The following is a 26,753-nucleotide window of genomic DNA, read 5'->3' as shown; positions in this document are numbered from 1 at the left end:
AGTTGAAGACTGAGTTAGCAAACTTTTGTTTGTTTTTGGCATCACTGGAGACTGAACCCAAGGCCTAGCGCACACCAAGCAAGCGCTGTATCACTAAACCAATCCACCCTTTTTAATTTTGAAACAAAGTCTCACAAATTTACTGTAGCTGCCTTTGAACTCACCTATTATGTCTTGGACTTGTGGTCTTATTTCAGCCTCCTGAGTTTATTAGATCACAGGCCTGCACCCCAAAATGTAGCTAGAAAATGACTTCAAGGGCCAGAGAGAGGGCGCCATGGCTAAAGGCACCTACTGTCAAGCCTGACGACCTGAGTTCAATTCCCAGGACCCACGTGATGGAAGGAGAAAACTGACTCTGGAGAACTGTTCTCTGATCTCCATGATGGCCTAAGAGCACATACATACATACATACAGACAGACAGACAGACAGACAGACACACACACACACACACACACACATAAGAGCTAATGTAACAAACATTTTTTAAAAGAAAAATACTTCAAGTAGACAGCTATGGAATTCACTATGCCTGTCTACCACAGAATTCACTTATTAGGTAACTATGTATCCACAGCAAACAGAGTCATGAAAGCGTGTTTGCTTTACCAATTACTAGTGAAATGCATATTGAAACCACAGTTGAAATACCAGTTCACACTACTCATAGAGGCTACTACCAAAAAGAAAGATGGTAAGGGTTGGCAAAATGTGGAGGAAGGAAGTCCTGTACACCATGGACGGCGGTCCAAACTGCAAAGGGCATGCTGGGAATTTGAATAGAGCTCCTTCAAAGAGGAAAACCAGAATCATACAAATGAATATTTCTTAGATGGTTACAGATCCTACGCTCACTTCATCATGATCCGCTGTGGCCAAGCTGCGGCAGCACACTGAGCATCCATCCGCAGAGAATGGGGAACAGATGTGTGAGGCATCTGTACGTGAGGATACTATTCAGGCTTTAAAGAAAAGGAAAACGTGTCATTTGCAACACCATGAAAAAGGCTGGGAAAAATTAAGGTAAGTGAGAACAGCCAGCACAGAGAGGCAGAGCCACTATTTCTCCTTTGTCAGTGAAATCTATTGGGGGAAAAAAAACCAAACTTATAAAGTCAGAAGGTAGAATATGCTGGCCTCAGAGGACTGGTATCCAAAGAGTATAACAAAACCTCAGATGGGAGGAATAAGGTGCTGAGATCTATTTGAGAATGTGGTAAACATCATTAATTACAGGGAATTAACTCTGCATTTCAACATGACTGAAAGCTTCAACTATCCTCACCACAAAATAGGAAATGAGGTGACAGATGTTAATTAACTTAATTAATCATTACATATAGAATTAATATATCACAACACTGCACATCCTTAATGGATATACTGATAAACTGTTAACTTACTATAAAAATTTTAAATTTCTAATGGGTTGAATGAATGAATAAAACCTCTCATACTGGGTTGCCTCACCAATCTTAACACAAGAAGAGGAGCTTAGTCCTACCTCAACTTGATACACCATGCTCTGTTGACACCCATGGAAGGCTGGCCCCTTTCTGAACAGAAACAGAGGAAAAGAGGATTAGGGGAGGGGTCAGGAGTAGGGAGAGAGGAAATGGGAGGAGAGGAGGGAGGGAAAACTGTAGTTGGGATGTAAAATAAATGAATAAAATTTAATTAATAAAAAATAGCAATTGGAGAAAGCAATAAAAAAGAAAGAAAAAAGAAAAGAAAGAAAAAACCCCTTTCTCCCAGCAAGCAAGGCTGAAGAACTGACGGCTAAGGACACCAGCTAATGGATGTTTCTCTCCAGGCGTGCAGAGAAAACATATGAGCAGTATTCTGTGTCTACGATTCAATAAAAAAGATACCCGAACAATCAGTTCACAAGCATCTGAGTCGGTGTTTAGGAACAGCTGACAGAGAACTTCCCTAATTAGTTCCCAGTTCAACAAAGAATCACTGAGATTCTCACAGATTAAGAAAATGAATTTTAAAAAAAGTTAGAAGGGGTCTATGCTTTCTGTTGTCACAAACAAACAAAAAGCCCTCACGTTTCTAGCTGAGGCGATTCAGTCAGCAAGTACTTACTGCCAGGCTGAGGATCCCAATTCATATCCCCAGCGCCCTCAGAAAAGGCCGGGTCAGGCTGCATGCCCCTATAACTCTAGCAGAGGCAAGAGGATGGCTCAGATGTTCTGGCCAAACTACTCTGGCTGAATCAGTGAACTCCAGCCTCAATGAAAACTGCCACAAATAATAAAGTGGACAGCAATTACGGAAGACATTTGACAGGTACCTGTGTGTGCATACATTCACACACAAAGGAGGATGAAGAGAGAGACTGCTTATCTTCAAACCGCCCCTTAAAGGCCAGTGCAGACTGATACCCAAAAGAATTGGGGTCATTTTATTGTGACTTTGATCCTTTCTATGTGGCCAACTCTGACCACATACTTGTCTGCCTCTGGCTACTTTCAGGCTGAAGTGCAAAGCTTCAGACGAGAATCCTGTGAAATACCAATCTCTACCAAGCTGGCCCCTCTCTTCCCATCAAATCTCTTTCATTGTCTTTTTTTTTTTTTTTTTTTTCTTTCTAAGTAGGCAGAAAGAATAATGGTGCTGATTGTTCAAGTGGTTCTGGGATCTGGAAACAGTTACATAGCAAAATAATGTGGATGACTTACAACAGTGATTCCAACATGGATTAACAATGACGGCAGAGAACTCAAAAACTAAAACTAAGTAAATGAATAAAAATTTAAGATTACAATTTTTTTTTTTACAACTCACCAAAAGAGACCCCTCCAAAAGTGTTACTCACTGAAAGGGGAGGGGAGGGGTGACTGGTTTCTCAGGTTGTCTCTTTGGGTCACACGTTCCAGGGTCCTGACTGATGGCTTCAACAGAGAATGCCTGTGGCAGAACCCCAGATGCCAAGCAAGAATCAAGAGACGTTATTCATGTAACACATGCAACAGGAAGGGCAACAGGCCCTGGAGAACAAATCCACCAACCACGTGCATGCTATCCTGTGAGAATTGCCCAACAGGCACCCTGGGGACAGCTTTTACTGGCTCCTGGAACAGATCAGTTTGCAAGAGCAACAAGACTACAGCAAGCTTCTTCCTCTAAGGACACTGTCTGGGGGTGGGGTTGGGGGGCACTGAGAGATAAGAGTGATTCATTAGATAAGAAATAAAACACAGAGGCCCAGAGAAGTCACCTGCAAATCTTTATTGGGAATGTTGCCTGAGTAGAATAACTTGGAAGGAAAGCTGGACGGACACCTGCAGCCAAGACTTGGGGGAGCTCAGGATAAGAAGGGGAAAGACACCAATTCAACCCCAGCAAATGCTCACACTGCTTCCCTTGCTGTTTCGTTTTTCCAGTGTTAACTCCTCCGTGGATGCCACTTCTGTGTCTTCTCAAACCCTCTATTAGCTGGAAAATCTTGAATAGTGTTTTATATACAACAGGCCCTTAATTAAATATGCTGGGGCATCCCCCCCTTCCTGTCCACGGTAACCACCAACGCGAGTGTAAACTTATCTTCTACAGTCTAATGTTTATCTAAATATTAAAGTGGAATACAAATAGTTCAGGATAAGCATACCAGGATTTTAGGTAGATATTGAGAAATCTGAATCAAAATAAGCACGAAGCATGAAAAAAAAAAATGATAGGTGGCTTCTTGGAGTTTTCCTTGAACATGGAAACAGAAAAGGGGGTGGAGAATCAAAGAAATTGTCATTTTCCAGAAACGTCTATTGCTTCTACGTGGAATCTACAGACTAAGATGTGCCCCTGGGATGATGGTACCGTTAGCAAAAAGCCTGCCAATTCCCAAAGACACATCCGCCTCAGGAGCAGAGTACCCCAGAAACAGAAAAATACTCCATAGCAAATGCTTGGCTTCTCCAGCAAAATATAAAATAAAATAAAAACTGAAATGAAACATAATGGGCCTGCCTACCAGGACTATAGAAGCCCAAGAAGGTGGCTTCAGCCTCCCTGTGGGATCCCATGCATTTCAGCATGACAGACAGGCTAAGCCATCTTAAGGAAGGTCTATAATGCTACTGCTACCAGAAAACAGGAGGCGCTTCTCTAACGACATGACATCAAGGGGAAACTCTGAGCTGCGGACTTGGTGACATTCAGTATAAGATTCTGCTCAGAACACCACTATAATTTACCCCTCCAGAGAAAGAAAACTGGAAGAAGAAACAGGGAGGGAGGTGGACTGGGGAGGGGGCAAGGGAAGCAAAAAGGGAAGAGAGGAGGAAAGAAGGAACACAGCTCAGCTTTAGGCAGAAGGAATACCTAGGGAAGAGCCACTTCAAACAGGCGGCTAGGCTCCTTCTGAACTCATCTGAAATCTCAGTTTCCAGGGAGAGGGCCGTGAGCCGCAGGGCAGCCCTAAAAGCCCTCCACAGAGAGGGTGTGATTGAGCTCGTAGGTGTTGCTTTGCTCTTCCTCCAGAAGCAGCTTGTCAATGGTCAGGGAGCTGATGGCCCTTCTGGGGTCATCCATGTCCTGAAGGACTGGCTCTGAGATAGAGATGGGAAGCTGGACAAACTGGGGCCCGGGCAGGGCTGGGGCTGGAGGTTGGTACTGCAGACTGGAGGCAGGCAGCGTGGAAAGGGGCTGAGGCCACGGGAAATAGGTGAGGGGTGCCTGGTGCTCCGGACCCTCCAGCTGGGGCCCTACAGCAGGTGTAGCGGTGCTTCTTGGCTGTGATGGGAAAACACAGGAAGGACCAGGGGTTAGCAACTCTGGGGTGCACACATGCATTCTTGCCCCAGCGTGACCCCTCATTGTACCCCGCCTTCCTGGTACTGATGTTTCACTGACTGGGTCTTTGTTTTCTCCAGCTCAGTCTCCTAGAAGGGAAAACCTGAGTTTCAGCCTTGTCCCTCCCTCTTCTAACTGTATGCTCAAGCAACTTCCCAATTTGGAAGCTTCACTTTTCTATGAAAGGGGATACAAAAAAATAATGAGGTATTGCCACTCAATAAATTAGAGATTTTATAGGTTTCATCCACAGCTGAGAAAAGAAGATGGATAAGGAAATTCTCCGCATGGACAGATGCAAGACAGATGACCTAAACCTCCCCTTTCTATCCTCACTCTCCCCCTTCGCCCTGCCCCCCCCCACCGCATCATCTCCCCAGCTGCACTGCATCTTAAGAACAAACTGCAAAAACCATTTGGGGAAGACTTTCCCTCAGCTTCCTGAGGGGTTTGTCACAACATGGATCCTGATCCCAGAGGTCTGGAGTAGGGCCTGGGATCCTCCCAGCTCAGTCAGACCTCAGAGGATGCTAACGTGGCTGGTGTAGGGACTGCGGTTTGAGTAGCAAAGCTTCAGGAAGTTTCATTATTGAACAATGACCAGTGACCCCCAGCACGTGAGCTGGCGTGTATATCTACTGCATGCAGAGTTTCTTCTCTCTCAATGTGAGCGCACGCTCCCTAACTCAGCTTCTTGAAGCCAGGTAGGACCTGGGAAACCCTTACGACTTCCATTATTTCAAATATCCGAATGAAAATCCTTCCCTTTCAACTCTACCTATACAGGTCAACTGTAACTGACAGTTCCTTGCCAGGGGATAGAACTGTGGCTCTTATCTCTGCTGACCAGGGGTGCTGAGTGGTAGCTCAAGCCAGCTTTGATGAGCTAATTTACAAAATGACCAAACAATGATTTCTTAATAAATACAGTTTGTTTGACCTACAGAAGAGATGAAAGAGGATAACTAATGAAAAGAATCCTCAGGCCTGAGGTGACTTGGAACCACTCTCCTCGGGCCCATTGCTATGGAAACGAGCTGCCTGGGGAAGGTGTTGAATTAACTCTTTCCTATTCACTCTCATCAAGCTCCACCCCCAGATCAGTTTGTGGGATAGCCAGGTGGGCATGGCATAAAAGGACTCCCACAAACCTTGCCAGGAAAGCACTTTGAAACAGAGATCAGGGACCCCGGAATGACGCTGGACCCTGGAGGCAAACAAAGGGGGCATGAGGAGCTAAGGCAAGCTCTACCATCACGGCTGGGTTCTGAGACTATCCAGTTCTCCTACCCACAGTACCAGAGCAGAGCTGGTCGCCAGTAGGTCAACTAGCTCGCTGGCTTCCTAGACTTTTCTCCTCACAAACACTTAAGAAATTCCCATTCTTTTGGACACATGGGGACCAAGTATATAAAAGTATAACTCCCTTCCTCCACTCTTCAAGGAAGGGGGAGGTGTCCTATCCTACCAGGCACTAGAAGGCAGTCATTTGTTGACAGGGCTGGCAGACTATGGCCACGAGACTAATAACTAACATTATGTAGTGCTGTCTGTATGCTAAGCATGGTCCCGTGTGTACCAGCTCATCTGATCCCAATACTCAACATCTTGTTAGTAACTCCCATTTTTTCCCATCTTAGAGATGAGGGCAGTGCATTCAGAGAAGTCAAAGTTCTACACGCAGAGGTACTACGTAAAAGGAGAAGGGTGTTGAACACGGGTAACGGGACATTATGGCAGGAAACAAACAAACAAAAACCTACAGGAGGGTCTGACCCAAAATAGTTTCCTTGATGAATAGTATCAACTTGGGCTCAGCCTGGAAGCCTTATAATAGTTTCCATTACTAAGTGTACAACCACTCCCTAGGTTCTCTGGACTGATGGGAACCCAGACCCCTCCTACACAGATCTCACCTACTGCCCCATCTGCTAAAATCTTCACTCACCGAGACTAACTGCTTTCAGAGTAGCTGAGGAGGTTTGGACTGGAAGTAAGAGATCCTTCTAACCCATAGGAGTAAAACACAAGACTTGACAACACAAGCATACAATGTCTTTGTGGGGGATAAATAGTTCCAGTCAATAGGAGCAGGAGCAAGTCACCCTGGGAAATGCAGTGAACTTTGTTCCCAGTAATCATGGGAATTAATAGCCAAGAAAATCAAGAGTTTTCTCAAGGGGTGCTATTGGCATGGATAGACAAGGTTCTGCGTTTGTGTGACATACCGTGACATTAGTAATGAGTGGTGGGGAAGCATAGGTCAGCACCGAGGAGGGTCCCACCACTGTGTAACTGGGGCAAACGGGCTGCACATACATGTCAGCTGAGTAAGGGCAGCTGACAGCTTCGTGGGACACATACTCCGTGTAGGGTGTCCATGGAGTCAAGGGCTGGAGGGTGGCCGGGGCAGGTTGGGAGAGCCAGCCAGCACACAACGTCCCCTCCTCTGTCACTGTGGAAGCAGAAACCTCCATGTCAAGGCAGGAAGGACCTGTCGGGAAGAAGGAAATTATAGAGCTTCAGGCTCCACCGGAGAGGGTCTCCACAGATACCAAGGCTTCAGAGAAGAGCTCTTACCCACTGTGCTGTAGGTTGCCAGGGGCTGATGGGGCAGCACCACCTGGAAAGGGACAAGAAGACCAGAATGGGTATTGATTTATCTCTAGCAAGCCCTCTGCAGGGACCTCCAGGAGTCCAGAGTAGGAGACTCATAGGGGGAAATCTCCCACCCCACACCCCAACCGTCACCACCTGCATTTTTTAAGTGAATTATGTTTCGATTTAGCAAGAAGGCTATGCAATTAGAGAAACTTCCTGAATCCCTACCTCATACCACAGTGCATACCATTGGCTCCCCCAAGCCTCATCAACTGATATTTCTCCCAAATAGATAAAAGCAAGAAGGACCGCTATTTCCCTTACCACCCAAGGAACCACCAACTTAGCTCATCCAGAGTCTGTCTTCTTTGTGTAATCTGCTGTGTTCATGCCCCATGGATGTTGCATGAATCAGGGAAGAACACTCTCATCTTATCTCTCTAGCCACTCTGACAAGTCCAACTGCACACACACACACACACACACACACACACACACACACACCTGCAGACACACTGCTCCCACAACAGCCCCTCACCGCAGTAGGTGGGGCAGCTGCCCCACTGCTGGCATGGCCTCGCTTTCTCCTCAGTAGCTCCTTCACTGGCTCCTTGACTCGAACACCCTGGTATGGCCGTGGTGGGGCAGGAGCTTGCTCTGGAGCTGTGGCTGTAAAGAGGAAGATCACTGGAACCCCTGGCCCTTCTCAGATGCCCCCAACCACAAGTGCCCATTTCCTCTAGTGCCCAACTCTTTAAGTTGTACTTAACATGGCAAATCTCTGTGATGCTTCCTAGAATATTTCTTCCAAGATTCCTTCTGCCCCCATACTTTCTGGGGCTCTATTATATTCAAATACTTAAGCCCTATCCCCTTTGTCTAAAAGTGACAGGGCTTCCCACAGAACCTCATTTTTCTGACCCTTTTGCATGATACATGAACTGGCTCCAACAAGAAGGCCTGGTAACACTCCTCGGCATCCCCAGGCAAGTTTCACCTCCCTATCTTCATTGCTGCTTCTGATAACCAGAATTCTGATTCTGGGGCTACTTCTCTGACCTCTGCAGACCATGAAGTTCCTGCACCTCCATCTCCAACACATCTAGAGCTGACTGGCACTCACATAAGTGGTAGTAAAGAATGACAACTAGACCAAGAACTCTTGAGTCAGGTATAGCTGGATTCAGATCCCATCTCAGTCACAATCTAGCAGTGTGGTCCCATGAAGTAATTCAATTTCTCCGAGCCTCTTAACCTGAAGTATCTTATCAGATGAATGGTGGTCAGAGTAACTTGGTATGGGACATAAAAAATAAGGCGTGTGTGTCATATAAAATCAGTTACAGAACAGTCATTTAGCAAACAGGATTTCTCTTGTTTTCTTTCTCTTTGGGTTGTTGGTGCTGTGGATACAAGCCAAAGCCTTGGACATGCTAGTCAAGTGTTCTACCACTGAGCTATACTGTCTTCCTCCCAAATTCAATAAATTTACAGCCTGATAGGTAATGATTAGTCATTCTTGTCTGTATGAGTTTAAAATGCCTCCAACATGATTATAAACTTCTCAAAATATTGTGCCTCATCGTTTCTGCCTCCCTGAGTGACAGACCTGTCTAAGCTCTCTATAATCTTAGTCCTGGCTGTTTGCTAACTAATCATCTGAGCGATGCTTCAAATATCCTTCTTTTTATTATCCTCTTACCTCTCCTAGACATTTAGAGTTAATGGACTGAAAAAAGTGTGTGTCAGCCAGGTCCTTGGTGATCCTCAGAGCATGAGACAATGCTGACTCATGTGTCCTAGAAGGGGTGTCTACCTTGCTTCTGGGAGAATGCTTCAACATTCTCCAAATCCAAAGCATCAACAAAACCCAAGTCAGGGCATAGGGTTTTCCCTTTGCCTGGGAGATCAGAGACAACCTATGCATGCAGATGGAAAGGCCCACGGAAGGCAGGCCAAGATCTAGGTCATCCAAGATCAAGAAGCAATGGTCTCTGGGACTCACACAAGGAGCCCATTATCCTTCAAAGATAAGGGCCCAGGGACCCAGGCTTTGTATCAAAGGCCCGGAAGCCTGGGTATCTGTTCAACCCGGATCCACTGGGCTGCCTTGATTGAACTTTGTTCAGTAAACACCCAGCTGATACTGATAATAACTCTGCCCAAGACCTCCCACAAGGCTTTTAGGCACTCAGCACCAGCATGGTCTGGTCTTGAAGACCAGAAGGCAAAGAAGTCATACATAGTCAGCCAGTGGAGTCGAAACAAGAGCTTCAGAGGCAGACAGTGAGAGAACCCTGCTCCTCAGACTAGGTATCAGACCTATCTATGCTATGGTTTCCTACCTGATCATGGTGCAGAATCAACTAGAAAATGGTGTGTGTGTGTGTGTGTGTGTGTGTGTGTGTGTGTGTGTGTGTGTGTGTAGCAGAGAAAGTAAGCAATGAAACACCAATAAGATGAGAGGTTTGGGCTGAGGTAAGAGTGCATACCATGAAGAGCCAACATAGCATTTGTGCCCCGAGACCACAGCCATCTTTGTTCAAAACAGCAATGACAACAGACTTAAGAGCCCAAAATAGCTGCGTTCAAATATGGGCTGTCACTTATTAGTAGAAAATTCCCAGATTTATGTAATGACTCTAGGCCTCCGTTTCCTTATCTGTAAAATGGAGGGATGTTTGTAACTTCTCAGTGACAAGCCTTTAGCCCCCAATCTTCCTTCTGACTGCATTTCTCCTGCATGAGTGCTGCCTGCCCACCTCGTCTGCAGGGTCCTGCTGAGCGTTCCCCACAGATGGAAGAGTGTATGACTGCCAGGAGAGACAGGACAGGCACCTCTGCCTCTGCTTCATTCTGCTACCTTCTCAGGATCATTCTTCTCCACATTTCCTTGCAAACATGTCGCTCAATCTCTGCGTGCCTCCTCTCAGGTTCCCTTCTATCCCTCAGGCACAGAGCCGGGCGTGAGCTGCTGTGCTCCCAGAACAAAAAATGAGGTTTGGGTCCCAGGCGGGAAAAGGTCTAAGTACTATGGCCACCCTCTGAATTCAGCTGAGGAACACTACACACACAGTTCAGCCCAAAGCAGAGACAGGGACGTGTCCCGGGCACCTCTGATATGCTTGTACAGCTCTGGGAAAGCACCTAGAGGCCTCCGGGTCCCATTCCTTCCCTGATTCTACTTCATCTCTGGAACTGGACACGCCATGCGCTTGGCTAGAAAAGGACTGGCCGGGCACTTCCAGATCTTGTGAAGTCGGGATTTCCTGGCCCCTGCTGCTTTAAAATCTAAGATTCGGGAAGAGTTTGGGGAGGTGCTGCGAAGACAGTGTACTGCCTTCTAATGTCTCATCATCTCTAGGACGCGCAGAATTAACAGATGTGTCCTGGCAGACCGTAAAAGTCCCGGTCTAGTACCGCTGAGGTGCTCCCACAGCCCTGGGTCTGCAGCCAGCGGATAAGGGATCTGGTGACTGACGCCATCTGAGCAGGCAAGAGTGGGGTTGTTTCTGAGGTGTCTCTGCTGAGCTCCCTAGGACATCAGAAGCCAAAGCATCAAGATGCCCCCTAGGAAGCTCAATAGGCAAGGACGCTTGTAAATTGACAAGCTGTAGCTGGGGCCTTTCACACTAATCTACGGAAAGTAACCATCGGCATAATCCCCCAGTAAACACCACCGTGATCTCAGCTGTTGCCAGCAACAGAGCTGAGCTCACTATGGAAATTCGGAACAAGAAAAGACGTTTGTCCAAAGCCAAGGCTACCTTGGCTTGGGGCTGCTGAGTCCTTGAACTGATCCACTTTTCCAATGACTGCTCTGAAATAGCTCATGACTTTTTCAGCAAAACATTAACATAATCTAAAATAGCAATGTTTAAAAATAGTATCTGAAGAAAATAAAGTAGAAATTGAAATAATACTGTATCAGCAGAGACGAGGAAAGCCCGGACTGGCGCTAACTAGAGAGTTTAACAATTCGCCAGCCAAACTGCTGCTCTGGGTAGCACACTAGGGAAGCCTGAAACTTTCTTGGCATTCCTCTTGAGGTATGAAGACCCCTGGAGCTTCTGTGGGCTTGAAAGAATCCACCACAATGGAAACCAGTCTATCTGAACATGAACCTCTGGGAGTCTCTTGAACCACACTGCCTTTCTTCTTTCCCATTGGCCACCGGTTGCCCATGGTATTCCAGGGAGGGAAAAGAAAAGTTTTAAAAGTCTAGTGGAAAGGAAAACCACACATTTGGTCACAGAGAGAGCTTCCTTTTTTCAAAAGTAGCAGTAAAAGATCTGGAGGTGTGAACAGTCAGCAGGGGGCATTGCGCTTCCCCCGCCACACACACACCCAGACCACTGGGTGAAGAAGAGGCCTGTGGCTGCCATTCCACCAGAAGGTGCACAGCATTGTAGTTTGAAGCCAACAAGTTACATCCCACAGTCCCCGGATGCACACTGGCATCAATGCTCACGCTCCACCTGGCTGAGAGAAGACAGGTTTCTACTGAGTTAAATAAGCATGGCACTCAGGTTTTCTCAATGACAGCACAATAAAATCTCACTAAGGAAATATGCAAAATCATCAGCACCTATTTACTTAATAACCTCATGCCAAACCACAGCGCACATACTACTCAACTAAAGAGCCAGTCGCCAGGTCCTGGTCATCAGTAACCTGTCTTTCAGTATAGCTTTCAATGAACCCATGTCAGATAGGTGTTTCCTGAGAGAAGATCCTTGCCTCCGCCATTGAGATTCGCCATTGAGATTGGGTTGCCAGGCCAAGCAGCAGACTGGACAATTAAGAGCTCTGCCCTGAAAACTGTGTAACATATAGGTTAAACACAAATTCACACCACCAGGGAGCCATAGAACAGGTGTCCTCACAGCTCTAGAAACTTCTCCCTCCCAGCTTGACAGACAGTTCAAGATTCAGTTCAGAACTAGTTGAACCTCAAGGCTACAGCCACATGGGCCACTTTGAAAGATAAAAGCCACCTGGATGAGAAGGTCACCTGACACACACTATCACTTCAGATGCTGTCTGAATCACTCCCGACAACCACTGTGAATGTTTCCTTCCGCTGCTGGTGTTCAATATCATCCAAAAGAAAACAGAACTCATTAAGGTGAAGGACAACTAATGCTCTCTGCACTTGTAGCAAAACCAAAACAAATACTTCAACAATAGGACTGCAAGCCCGGGGATAACGAACTTGCCCTAGCTTCTACCGAAAACAAACTCTGAAAAGTCGCTGACACTTTAATGTGAAGAGTCTTGTTTGTCTTGGTGGCCTGAGACAGCTGAGGTCTTCTGGGAAGCATGAGATTGGGTAGGCCACAGGCTAGCTCACATCCCCTACAGAAACGCTACTGTGAGTACTCTTCTTAGCGTGAAGTTCACGACCAAAGTTTTCAAAGTTGCTGTTTTCATTTATGGACAATGGCTGATTTTTTTTTTTTTCTAAACAGGAAGAAAGACTTTGTTCTTTGGTCAGGGGGACTTGACATACTACAGAAAGATTTTCCCTCCCAATTTACACAAAATTTCCTTTTAAAAAAAAATGTAAGCCAACAAAATGTTGCTGTGTATATGTAAATGTGGGCTTTCTAGTCACTAATGCTTGAACCAGGAGAGTCCACGGAGGGGAACAATAAACATTCCATTTATACATTCCAGCAATCTATATAATACTCAAGATGGAAAGGAAAATAGAGGGTGTGAAAAGGGACAAGGGCCAGGGACATGACTGTATAAAAGTTATCTAGAAGAGCTGAGAGAAGATAGATAGAACTATTCTTGAGTTACGATATGATATTGCTTGTAAAGCTGCTAGTGCAGCCAGGGAGCAAACAATGAGAGGTATCTATCATGACATCCCCAAAATGGTGTTTGGGTTTGGCTAAGTCAGAGAAGAGGAAGGAATCAGTGGTTTGCTTGCACTCCCTGAGACGACTACCCCCGCCCCAAGAAACCATGTTCCTTCCCCATTGGTCCTGCCGTGTTCAGCCATCAACCAGAGGTGAGCCCACTGGGAAAAGGATGAGGAGTCACTAAGAAAGCCCTCAAACTAGAAGAGGAAAGAAGGGCCCCTGGGAAACAAGACAGGTGAGTAGCCACCTGGTGTTGTCTGATACTATCTATGGTGACCATAGTCATAGGACGCCCCAGACCTCAGACCAAAGTTATCCAATAAGGACAACATGCTGTCTCAAGAAAGTAATAGAGACCACAACACGACCACCCAGAGTGATCCCGACAGGCATCATCTCATTGCATTAGATGGAAAAAGAAAACCCATTCTCGCTCAGCCCATCCGGACTTACCAGCTTCTGCCTAGGGCGTTTCTTCATGGAGGCTTTGAATTTGAATTACATGGGGTAGCCCACCCCATGACCTCAGGCAAAGCCAGTCATGGGTCTCTGGCATGGAGTCCTCTGTATGGCAAGGTTCCTTGAATCTCTCTTCACAAACACTACCGCTCACTTGGTGCCCACTGTGCCTTCCATGCCACCTGTCCACCATCTTTCCAAACCCACTGTGGAACAGCCGGATGCAGAAAGCTGCGGCAGACATATTGGTATGCACACCTACTTAATGCTGAATGAATGGGTGGCAGTAGCCTGTGTGTTTCCAGGTCATAATCTGAACTCCCGGAAACCCTGAAATCCTCACCTACATTTTCATGAAGTTCTGTGGTGTAGTCCTCAGAGCCTCTGACAGAAACAATATTAGAAGGGGGCTGCACTACAACCTCTGAAACAAATAAGAGATATAGTTGATACTCTCCTCCCCTTCTTCGAGTGATGAAGAGGGTGACCCCTTCAACATATTCAATAGATTGTCCAATGGCTGCATTCATCAGGAGTAGTGTCACCAACCAAATTCAAGACCTGATTCCAACATAGCCCATTTTTTCTTCACCACAAACCCTCCTCTTGCCTCTAACTGCCCCATTTTTCTCTCTATGTAGCATTGAAGTTCAGTCATCTAAAGGTCCCTGAGCCAATCCTAGCCCTCCTTCCTCTAGTTGGAATACTGGCTTGGACCATGTGACCTGTCTCTCTTGATGACCAATTCTCCAAAAAAAAAAAAAATGGTGGTTTCCAGGTGATAGAGCCCTCCACAAGAAACTTGTCAAAAGTCTGCTCACATGAGGAGTGACAAGAACTGAGAGACTCAATTCCTGGCAAGGTTTTATTTTGGGTATTTTTCTACCGAAATGACAGCAGATAGGTCCACCTGAGAAACCAGCTGCATCTGCCTGCCTTTTATAGAAACTAGGGTCATCAGAGCAGAAAGGGTTCCTATCTCAGATATACCACGTCTCTGATCTGGGGTCAAGACCAAGAGACATCTGGTAGACCATTTATCTGGCAAATACTTGTTGAGCAGATAAGACTAGGTCCCGGCCCTCGGGGAACTTGCCGTCTACTCAGGTGGGATATGCAGACTTTAATGAAACAATCACACAAGCAAATCTCAAATTGCAAACTGTGATGAAGCTATATCCATTTCAGAACTGTAGAGTTCTGACTTCTGCTTCCACCTGATTAAGTAAGGCTTGAAAGAGCAGCAAGCTGTCTCTGGGGATGGTATGAAGAGAAGAGAGGCAAGAGGCATGACAGGCAGTTCTCTCTCCAGTGCAGAGACTGACCCGGGGTCAGTGGCTTGGGCCTTATCATGAGTATGAGTAAGAGAATGAGTCTCAGCCAAGATACTCAAAGTGATAGATCCTCAGGATGTTTCCCCAACTGCTGTCTGCCCTTGGGTGATTAGCCTAGGAGAAGAACAGCCCCATCTAGATTCAGTCTTGAGTGTTAATTTCTTTTTATTTTTCTTCTGTGTGCATGTCTGTGAAGGATCCGGGGGATGAATGTGTGTGTATAGGTGCACATGAAGGCCAGAGTTCAACCTACATGTCATTTACCAGAGTTGTTTTTCTTTTCTTTTTGAGGCAGGATCTCTCACTGGCCGAGAACTTACTTATCCAGCTAGACTGACTAGCCAGAGGATACCATCTGGCTTCAACCTTCCTAGCACCGGGGTGAGAGGCACTTGCCACCATGCCAGTTCTGGGGACTAAAGTCAGTACTCATACTAGCATGGCAAGAACGCTGACAACCGAACTATCTCCCCAGCCCTTGCATGTTATTTTCTGAGATTCAAATTTGCAGTGATTGTTTTTTGTTTTTTGGTTTTTTTGAGTCAGTGTAGAGATACCCTTGACGAAATCATTGCCCACCCCTATCTGGGGTGGACCTATTTCAGTTGAAAGAGGAAGAAAAGTCCAGTGTCATGCAAAGTCCCTTTGCACTGAGATACAGTGTGGTACTGATTAGGACCTGGCAGACCTAGCGTGGAAGCTTGCTACCGTGCTTTGTTACCTATGTGACCCTCAGCAAGTAACTTGGTTGTGTAAGCCTCAGTTTCTCCACCTGTAAAATGAGAACAATATTGTCTGTCTAAAAGGGCTGTGAAGATTATGTACGCACTGACATGTGTGGTGTATAACAGGAGGCAAGCAAAAAGTCACTGTCACCTGCCTTACCTTGTTGCCTACTGAGACTAAATGTCTGAGCATACCCAGGACCCTGCTACCTGCAAAGTCTGTCTCACTTTGTCTTTATCATGCTCTTGGAAGTCATCTTCAACTACCTGGGCCTAAAGCCCCCAAGGAAAGCCTTACTGAGGAGACAAGCCAAGGATAGCAAGGGATTGACCAAAGACCTCACCGAAAGACAATAACCCTGAATGGGAGACAAAAGCCTGACATTAGCTTTTGTAAAAATTACATAAGCAAAGCTTATTTCTGTCTTTAAAAGCCACTAGACAATTGGGCTTGTAGCCTATTTAAAAATTTTTAGAGCTGCCTCTGAGAAGAAATCCCTTGGATACGTTTGAGTGCTAGTAATTAGGTGGGAGGCAAAGTGCCATGGTATGTCCTGTCCTGACCTCAGATGCTAGCTACTCCTTAAGGAATCCGTAGGTGTCTTTAAAGAACAGGGACATAGCCACAGCTGAGGCTGGGTTGTAGATATTCCTTCAGTGGGTCTGGATAACTAGAAACACATATCGCATGTGAAGTGTATATGTGGTTATGTACACAAAGAATACAGTTCTAGAATGTAGTCCTCAGGGGGGTGTAAGGGTTGTGTCACCTGTTAGAGCAAAGCTGATTCCTGGATCACACATTGGACATTACCTCCACTTCACAGAGAGCAGCAGCCTCAAAGCAGGGTGTGTGTGTGTGTGTGTGTGTGTGTGTGTGTGTGTGTGTGTGTGTGTGTGTTTAATGGCCTAACCTGAGGACTCATGACCATGAGTCCCACATTAAACCTCCCCAACCTACTGCTAACCTAAATTTTATAGGAAAGCACCCTCATCAGGAGGGATACAACAGATGAGAGGAATTCATCTTCATTTATTAAATAAAGATCTGAATCTAGAATTACTGACTTGATCCAATATAGGTCAGGAAGAAAACCCTGGGGTTGGACATCTTGAAGAGGCAGGTGGATGGGCAGTGCTTAGTTTCTTGCCTCATACCTAGTTTTAGCTTTCCAAGGCTAAAGAGAGTCTTATAAAAGAAATTCGTTTTTATCCTGAGATTCTTGGGTCAGGACTACTCTCTTCAAGGATGCAGCAGGGGTTGCATTTAAGGACCAGGATCAAGTGCTCAGTCTCAAGGCTCATGAGTGGTGTAGGGTTTGTAAGTTGTCCTGGTGACTGCCTCATGAAGGAAAACATAACTTGTCATCGAGATGGGATTTTGCAACAGTTCTCAGGTTTACTAACTAACCAGAGGCCCTAACAATATGGGAGGCTCCCTTATAACGGGCCCTAGAGGAGTTGTTATTAGAATATCAAGTCTGAGAAACATGCCACTAGATCATGTTTTTAAGAAATTGCCTCCTTCCGTATTCTCCAGAAACCCACATGACTGAAGGCATGACCTTCGCAGCTGCAAAGCTTCATGAAAACCAGCATGCTTCGCAGTGACTCACTCTGTAAGCCTAGAACCTGTGACTAGCTCTCAGGACGCTTGGTCAAAGGAAGAGGGGCTGGCTAGAGCTCTTAAGACCCCTAGGACAAGTTTAAGATGCCAGCAAGTACCTAAGAGGCAAGGAAATCAGGACATGAACAAACAAGGCAAGCTCTGGGCATCCCTACCCAGAGATGCTTCATCTTGACGTTCATGTTAGGATCCCACAAGACATTTGATTTGAAGAGAGAATATCAACAGCATTTATGAGCCTAGACATCCTTGGATTTTTTATTCCAATGCTAAAATACCACAGTATTTACCAGAACCTATCAGTGAACCTGATTCTCATCACGTGTTCTTCATGACCTACACATATCCCATGGCATCATCCCTGATCCCATCTTCCCATTTGCTGAAGATAATTTGTTTCATTGCTTCATTTATCTAGGAGTTACATCACTAGATCGGATGCCCAGCACACTCAAGCACAGCATAGTGATAATATGGCTGACTTTTCCTCCACACTTTTCTTTCCTGAGTGGATAAACCTCTCATCCAGTATTAAAACTCATTATTTTCAACACTTTTTCTCTGTCCTTTCTTTCCCAGCTCCTCAACATTTGCCGCTCCTAGGAGGTTTTAAGAATATTTATTATCGTCTCCCTTCTCTATAAAAGCTTGATTCTTTCTAATGGGTTAAATGGTAATAGAGTTTTTCTGGACGGTGATCGACTCCTTTCGGGCACTGGCACCTAGTCTGAGAATGATTCTGGCTTATAAGTCTTTGGCTGCCCCCTTTTCCCGGCAAGTACTGCTAATGAAACCATTACTAAAAAAGGAGGCAACACATTGCTGTTTCGGTTTTCGGTATCATTAGCGCTATTTCTTGACCATTTCAAGTGCTGTTCTCCTCACATCCTACTTATAAATACCTCAAGTCCAAACTTGTGAATTAAAAAACAAACACAAGTTATAAGCCTTACGCTACCTGATGAGGTTGGTAAGGAAGTCATGGACAAACAGGTCTCAAACTGATCAGCTTAGACATCAGCACTAACCCTGATCCCGAGTCCTGTTATTAATTTCAGGACCAGGAATGGGCATCTTGCAGCTTTGCAAGTAATATCAAACTTACAGATTATAATCTATAGTTAGCCTGCATAAACTCTGCCCTTAGTGAGGGAAACTAATAATAGTAACAGCTACTTTACTGGGTGTTTGTTTACTGCCAAGCAAGGTAGTAAACACCCACCACAACCCATAAAGGAAGAACCACATCCTTGGTGTGTATACAGAAAGAGAAGAGACGTCCCAGAACCACAACCAGTAAGACATAGATCTGAAACTCGTATCTGCTTGACCCTGAAGCTGATCTTTAAACTCCTAAAAGCAAACAAAGAGCAGCAATCTTCCTTTACAGCTCTAAATAAAACCCCACTCGCAATAGCTTTCTCTCCAATAAGTAAACACATTCTGAAAGAATCCTGAAGGTCTGAGCAGTCATCTGTGGGCTACTGTGTCTTATCTCACTGTTGGCCTGTATCTAACATAGAAAGCCTTGGCTTTCACCAAACATATCTCCTAAGCCCTAGGAGGTAGCCCAACTTGGTGGCAGGAGACAGGGCAGCTTAGCATGTCAATATTTTGGGTCTGTTTTAGATGAATTTTATCTCATATGTGAGTTACTAATATAATATTTAAGAGAATCTTATAATGGGACCCATGTCATGGCCTTTTTATGAGAAGCAGATGAAAGAGTACGAAGTGTGACAAAGATTGACAGTTGTCACATCCAATGCCGCTTGTTTCTTCTTTTTTAGCAGCCCTTGCACTGGCAACATGCCCATCTAAATAATTATGTTCTTCTCCCTTGTAGATGTAGTAGCCATGAGATGTTAAAAAAGGTTGTCTGTTAGGAGAAGGGACAGTAATGAATTAGATATATATGTATATATTTATGTATGTATGTATGTATATATATATACATATATATGTATGTATATATACATATATATGTATGTATATATATACATATATATATGTATATATATATACATACATACATACATTTTCCCAGTTCTTTCGAGGCTTGATGATCATCAATGTGGTTGCCCGAGTTAGTGACAACCAGGAAATTTTGAAGACAAAAGTCATATTGCGAAGACATCAGAATAGAAAGACAAAATAAGCCAGAATCTTGTTGGCAGTACAGAGACCCCACGGGGTCCTGGGAAATCTACTATGAACTTTTAAGTAACAAGAAGTACAGTCCAGAATCTCACTTAAATTCCTATTATGTCACTTCTCTATGTTAGCAACCAAATGTCACCCAAACTGATCCAACAGAGAATTCATATTCTGAGGGGCACCAAGAAAGTGCTCTACACCCCACCCCACAGCTGCCATTTAACACTATCAGAAGACCTGAGCACTTTCTGTTAATACTACCACAAAAATCAATGATATATAAGAGGCCATCAATTTCAACTACCGGCAATAGTTCACATTAAAATCATCCAGGAAGAAGGCTTACTCATAATTCTTTAACCTCTAGAAGTTCCCTTATTGGATCGAAGTACAGTATATATGAATATATGCAAGCATGTAATAATGAAAAAATGATTACAATGTGCTTCTATTTCTAACTCTTTTGCCTCTCACTCTCTGTCTCTGTCTCTCTGTCTCTCTCTCAGCTTTTTGTTTGGTTTTTTGGTTTGGTTTGCTTTTTTTCAAGACAGGGCTTCTCTATGTAACAGTCTTGAAACTTGTTCTGTAGACCAGGCTGGTATCGAACTCACTGAGATCCACCTGCCTCTGCCTCCCGAGTGCAGGAATAAAGGCGTGCGCCACCACCACCTGCCTTCTCCTCTCTTTTCTGTCTCAACATTTCCCAGGCCTCAAAAGCTTAAACAATATTTATTCTCATATCTTTTTCTAGTTCAAGTTGTGCTATGAATTTGGTATTACCTCCTGCTAAGCACAATAGTAAACACCTACCATAACCCATGAAGGGAAAATTGTATCTTAATATATACACACAATTTCTGTTCCTGGGGCAGAACTAGAAGCTCTGGGATGGGATCGAAGCATCAATATTACTGAAATCTCCCCTGCCCCTAAACATCCCAGTATATAGCTAATGTTGAAAAGAAATCCTCTGGGCAAATATAAGACTCCTTTCTACTAATTTAAGAACCTCTGTTTTAAAAAGTTTTTTTTTTTTTTTAAATAGGGACATAAGAAAACTCAGCGCTTAGAGCCCGAGTTCAGCCTCTTGGCTAGGAAAATACTAATTCCACAGTGGTTATGTAGCTGGCTGAAAGATCCCAAGCCCTTTTGTCTGTAGATTTGAAAGTATAATTCATTTATCATGAGTGCAAGGATAATGCCTCAGTTTACAGAACCTCACACAGTCAAGGCACAGGGGCTTCGGAGAAGGTTCCTTCATCCAAGGCATTCCCACTCTTACCAAGACGTTCTTCCTAAAAACGAGAAAACTAGAGTCGTTACTAAAGCTGCCATAAGGGAAGAGTTATCCAAACAGTCATAATCAATTACCCAACTTTGGTTTGGGTAGTTAGCTAACAAGAGAAATTAGTGAACATCTTCATTTAACTAGAAACTAAACTACTGCAGGAAAGTTGGCCGAGTGGGGTGTGGGGGGTGGGGGATCCTGATGCACCTACTTGGTACTGAGAAAGTAAAAAACAAATGTTTACAGAACTTCCTAATGAATCAAACCAGACTCTTAGTGGACAAATACAGACAACCTTGATTTTTTTTTCTTCTTAACTCTTCATAAAAGAACAGATTTGCATGTATGAGCTGGTACTTCTGAGCTGGTACTTCAGTACTCCTGAGCTGGTAAATATTGAGAATTAGGGATACATATTTGACATCTTTCTTCATTAAATATAGGAAGAAAAGAAAAAATGTTCACCATGGAAATCATTTGCTCTTTTACCAATAAAACTTCTTGTGTTGTGGAACACTGTTTACTGGGTAATACATTCCCTCTCAGTAAGAACCCATAAGATCTTCACAAGACTGAGCTTGTTCCCATTCTACCACAGAAGCCAAGGGGATGAAAAGCCATTAGACACCACCTGATCAGGCCCCTCACTCACTCATTTCGGGCCCCTACCCTCCAGTTGTATGTCATTCTTTCCTAGTGAGAACTAGTCTCAGGAGGTGCTAGACTAAACTAGAAAAGAAAAGACTGAGTAAAGGGGTTCCATTTGCACAGATTTAGGGGAGTCATTACCCATGCTAGGGCAGGAAGTTTTGGTGATACAGATGTTTGGGAGTCACCCATGTTTCTGTAAATAAGCCATACAAACCCATAATTTCACCAACCTACACTTGGGTAGAATTATGACTTTGGTTTGTCGTTGGTTCTCTGTCTGGGCTTATTAGAGATCTGTTCATCTCTCCCTCAGAGATGTGCATCTTTCCAAATCTACCTCCACATAAAGAGCCTATGAATTTACATCTTTCCTTTGGATCCCTCTTGTTAGCAGTAAGAACTCAGCACACAAGCTCGGTAACAGAAGGTCTTTACTGAGCTCATTAAACGAAGGCTGCATCTTAGAACAGAAAAGTTAGAGGTTGTCCACATAGTTTAAATTACTTCCTGCTCTAAATATATCTGGATTTGTGCATGAGATAGTTTCAAGGTTCCAAAATTCATGTGTATAGCCCTTAGTCTTTAACTATCCTTAACAATATATTTCCAAATGGGACAGATGGAGCATGTGATCAAACCGGACTCTTTGAATGTGGCTGATGGTGGAGGCTGACTGAGAAGCCAAGGACAATGGCGCTGGGCTTTGATTCTATGCATGGACGGGCTCTGTGGGAGCCTTGTCAGTTTGGTTGCTCACCTTCCTGGACCTGGGGGGAATTGGGAGGACCTTGGACTTTTCATAGTGGAGGGATCTCTGACTGCTCTTTGACCTGGAGAGGAAGGGAGTGGGAGTGTGGGTGGAGGGAAGGAGAGGGAAGTGGGAGGAGGGGAGGAGATGGAATTTTTAATAAAAAAAATAAAAAATAAATATTAAATATATATATATATATATTTCCAAGTTAGTGAGACCCTAAGATAAATCCTAAAAGTAGAATTCATTAATAGTGAGAGTTATGAGCCCCTAGTTTATCTGTTAAACCTCTCTTATCTGTTCCAGATGTCTGACAAAGGCACATGGATATAATGATTTGGTAGTAACTAGTTCCTGTGTCTAAGGTGCCCTTTGCCTTAACTACAGTGGCAACATGGCCAATGCCACAGGACCTGAGACAAGCAGTCAGTATGAAGAAAAATCAGCTAATCCTGCCTTTCTCTCTCACAGATCTTTCCCTTAATACAAGAAACAGTGATTAAAAATCTCACCTCTTAGTTTTTTCCCTTTTCCAACAAGTGATACTCAATTTATTACATATTGTTTCATCACTTCTCAGGAAGGTTTTTAATTAATTATTTTTTTTGTTATTAACAAACTGTTGAATGAATTGATCACATGCTTTGTCTACCATTGATGCTAACACTATACAAGACCAAGATGCCAAGTAACCTGGGGAAATGAATACCTCAAGTACCAACCAGGCGTCTAAGTGGAGAGGTAAGCAAACTCCTTCTCTAAAGAGCCAGATAGGCTCACACACTAACATTACAGCTCTACAACTCCACTGATATAGCAAAAGCAGTCCTGCAAACATTCCAATCAAGAAACACAGATGTGTTCCAATAAAACTTTATTATAAAGATAGACAATAAGCCCAATTTGGCACACTGGCCATATTAGAAGACTTATGTTGTAGACCTTTGGAGAATGCAGCTAGATTCTATCACTCAAAAATATTTGGGCGGAACTCTTTGGAGGTTAGGAAAAGATATACAACAGGGATGTTGGCATAGACTGATGGGTCAGATAGGCTTATGGCACTGTAGAAGAAGGAAGGCACTAACTGACCACTGCGGCTGCTTATTGGACACATGAGGTCCACTTTGTCTACATTCTTTTCTTTTCTATGTTCAACCTTTCAATAAAAAATTGATAAAATAATAAATAAAATAAATAAAATAAAATAAATAAATAAAAAATTGATAAAATAATCTCCAGATTCTTGAAACTTTAATAAAAGTTTAAAATATGGCCTTGAACTGAAAAACAAATTTTTCCACCCATGTAATATTGGTCACTTCCATTTGAAAATGTGTGAATCAAATTGCTTTAGAAGTTAGTGTTTCACGTTTGAGCAAGCAAGTGCCTTGCTGTACTCAGCCCCTAACCTCGTGCATGCTCAATGCAATTTTTTTTTATATCATTTTCTTGGGTTTTGTCACTTTGAGCAAAGTTACAGTTTTAAAAGTTACCAGAGAGCTGGCATGCTAACTCATGTGAAATTTAATTGTTACAGTTAACATTTTATAATGGAGTATTATAATAATTATATCAACATAAGTTTAGCAAAGGAAGGGACATGTGGGTGAGGGGCAGATGGGAGCATGACACATATCATGACGATGCCATGATGAAATACATTACTCTGTATATTAACTTACTTTTTTGTAGCTTAGCAGAGGAAGAGCAAACCTTATGGAAACTGCTTGCATACAAAATAGAATGTTCTATAACCAATGGTTAGTGTAAAGTCCAAGCTGATGCCCCCAGTATGTACAGGCATATTGGCCAGGGGCAAGTACAGGCTCTACTTTAATCCTCACAAAGACTTGGTGAAGCAGGTGTTCAAATCCCGACGGTAAGAGTGAGAAGAGGTGAGATTACTCAGTCGGAGGCCAAGAGTCAGAGCCAGCCCTGTCTCACTCTAGTGCTCAGGCTGTTCCAAGCTGGTCCTACCATGCTGCCCATACTAGTTCCTCTACCCGAGACAGGGATAGCCAGTGCAGGGTAGAAGGAGAAAGTCTGCAGATGGATCAGCTTCTCCATCCAGAAGACACCCAGACCTGGGACCTCCGGGCTTCCGTATCTCACTGTCAACAGGTCTGAGCTTTGGCACACTGTTCTCCCTTCTGAACTAAAGCCTGTGTTCCCAGTGAGTCCACTCATAGGAATTCACGGCCAAGCAGGGAGGAGGCGGCAAGTGCACTACGATTGTTTTCTTAACTCTTTCCTAACCCTGGGTACAGTCATTTCAGCTCCCGCCTGAAGGGTGGTTTCTGAAAAAAGAAAGTGCCTTTTCAGCACTCTGGGTGTCTGATTGCAAACCCTGAGATCTCAGCCTGCGACTCTAAGTGGGCTGATGGCACTGCCTTGATTTTACTGGGTTTCCCACAAGTCTTACTCAGATGACCTTAGGTCCAGGGTAAAGGGATAGGTCTGGTGCACAAGGCCTTTCTTCATTTCCTACAAGGTCCCCAAGGGCAGTTTACAATAATGTTTCCTTCTCACTGTTCTAGTGCATTCTGGTCTACCTGGCTGGCCCAGGGGTATGAGCAGGAAGCAAGCCCTCCAACAACTCTCAAAAAAAAAAAAAAATCTGTTCGTCTCCCAAGAGGCACTGGAGAAGAAAAATACAGGGGATAAGAACAATGAGAGACCATGCAGCTTCTTCATTGTAGGCAAGCAGCCCACACCTTAGGAGCTGATGCCAAGTCAGGGCAAGTGGCACCATTCTGATGGCACCATCAGTGTCTTAAGGGCAGCTAAACACAGTGGGATTATTCCTACCCCCATTTTAAATATGCAAACTCTAAGAGTTTTTTTTTTTTTTAAATAAAAGTGCTCACACAAAACTTAAAGCAAGAAAGGTCCCAGAAGACATTCAGACCCATCTGCCTAGGTCCTTTGCAGCATTTCCAATGGTGTGACTGACACTGGGCTTCCAGAAGGACAAGGATTTACTTTGGTCACCTTCTGGCACAAGTCCCATGCTACCCAAACAAGAAGAGGTCGTTAAAACTCTTTTTTTTTCTTTTTTTCTTTTTTTTGGTTTTTCGAGACAGGGTTTCTCTGCAGCTTTTTTAGAGCCTGTCCTGGAACTAGCTCTTGTAGACCAGGCTGGCCTCGAACTCACAGAGATCCGCCTGCCTCTGCCTCCCGAGTGCTGGGATTAAAGGCGTGCGCCACCACCACCCGGCTTCGTTAAAACTCTTGAAGTCAAATTAAGGCTAATTTCTTTTTGTTTTTAAAAATGAAATCTCGCTGATATCAATGATAGGACTTTGTAAAGTGAGAGATGTTAAAATTGATCCTCTGAGTCACCTATGAATAACAAAAATCAATTCCAGAGAATTTGGGATTGAGAAATAAAACGGTGAGTTAGTGATAATGCATGTCACATTTTAATCAATAAAGTGATATTTTCAGATTTTCTTTTTTAAAATAAAGCCCTCCAAAATTTCTTTTTATTTTAATCTGCATTATCATATAAATTTGATTGAGGAATGGTATACTTAAACGAAAGGCATTTTATGGAATTAATCCTCTAACAAAGAAAGATAGGAAAATTTGTTGATAATATAGCTTTGCTTGAGGAAGTGCGGTTCGACTTTTGTGAGATTATTCAGTTGACTTTGTTTACCTCATGAGAGGAATGTTGTAGATAATGCCTGTGTGGGTTCCATTATCAATAACGCGCGATTCTTTTCAATCCACAGAACGGAACATACAGCTCACAGTTGTTCCGTTCAACTCCAGGGATAACAATCAAGGTCAAAGATAAACCCACGGGTCCTTTGCAGCGGAACACAGAACTAGCCATGCCACAAAAAAAAAAAAAAAAAAAAAAAAAAAAAAAAAAAAAAAAAAAAAAAAAAGGAAGAGAACCAGAAGAAGCTGGAGAGAAGCAGCGAAGACAGAGACAGGCTTCCCACAACTGAGCTTCCATCCCATCCCAGCCCATCCACAGGAGGGAACCACCTTCGGCAGAACCCACAGGACTGAACAAGCCGAAGAGCAGGTGTCCATGAAAGCAAAGGCCCTCACGTGAAGAACTGCTCCAAACCCATATCGTCTGTGGTTTCCGTCCCATGAATCATAAACTGCCCTTTCCTCACCTCAGTGATTCATGCCCAGAACTGGAGAGGCAATGAGCTGTCCCACCTTGGGACACTAGTTCGTTCCCCCAAGTTGGAAAATGAGCATCACCTCTGACAGACTGGTTTTCCCATCCAGCTCCATCTCGCCCACCTCAGCCGTCTACGCTCCCCAGACCCTCAACCTAAACCCTGTGCTCCCATCCCCGCCAGCAGCTCTCTAGTCCTGGAGCCTGCCTCTGCCTGCTTGGCTTTGACAGCCACAACCAAACCACTTACATTTTTGCCAGAGCATGGCCTGCGACAGGATGTTGCCTTTTCTCTTTGAAGCAGACAGTTTGGCTTCTTTAATGTGACTGGGTGTGCTTTC

At 44.2% G+C, this 26,753-nt stretch overlaps 1 protein-coding gene across 1 annotated transcript; it reads right to left on the bottom strand.

The window, feature by feature from the left end:
* Positions 1-3,390: 3,390 nt before the first annotated feature.
* Positions 3,391-26,753, bottom strand: Pou2af1 (POU class 2 homeobox associating factor 1). The gene is made up of 5 exons (XM_038323863.1): positions 26,663-26,753; positions 7,939-8,069; positions 7,380-7,422; positions 7,028-7,293; positions 3,391-4,739 (listed from the first exon to the last, which is right to left on the bottom strand). Exons 1-5 carry the CDS (start codon positions 26,676-26,678, stop codon positions 4,425-4,427), a joined length of 771 nt encoding a protein of 256 aa, XP_038179791.1. The 5' UTR covers positions 26,679-26,753; the 3' UTR covers positions 3,391-4,424.

The sequence above is a fragment of the Arvicola amphibius genome, chromosome 3 (genome assembly GCF_903992535.2).
Source record: "Arvicola amphibius chromosome 3, mArvAmp1.2, whole genome shotgun sequence".
NCBI classification, from domain to species: domain Eukaryota; kingdom Metazoa; phylum Chordata; class Mammalia; order Rodentia; family Cricetidae; genus Arvicola; species Arvicola amphibius.
The sequence above is the reverse complement of the archived record's forward strand: the minus strand, read 5'-3'. Positions and strand labels throughout refer to the sequence as shown.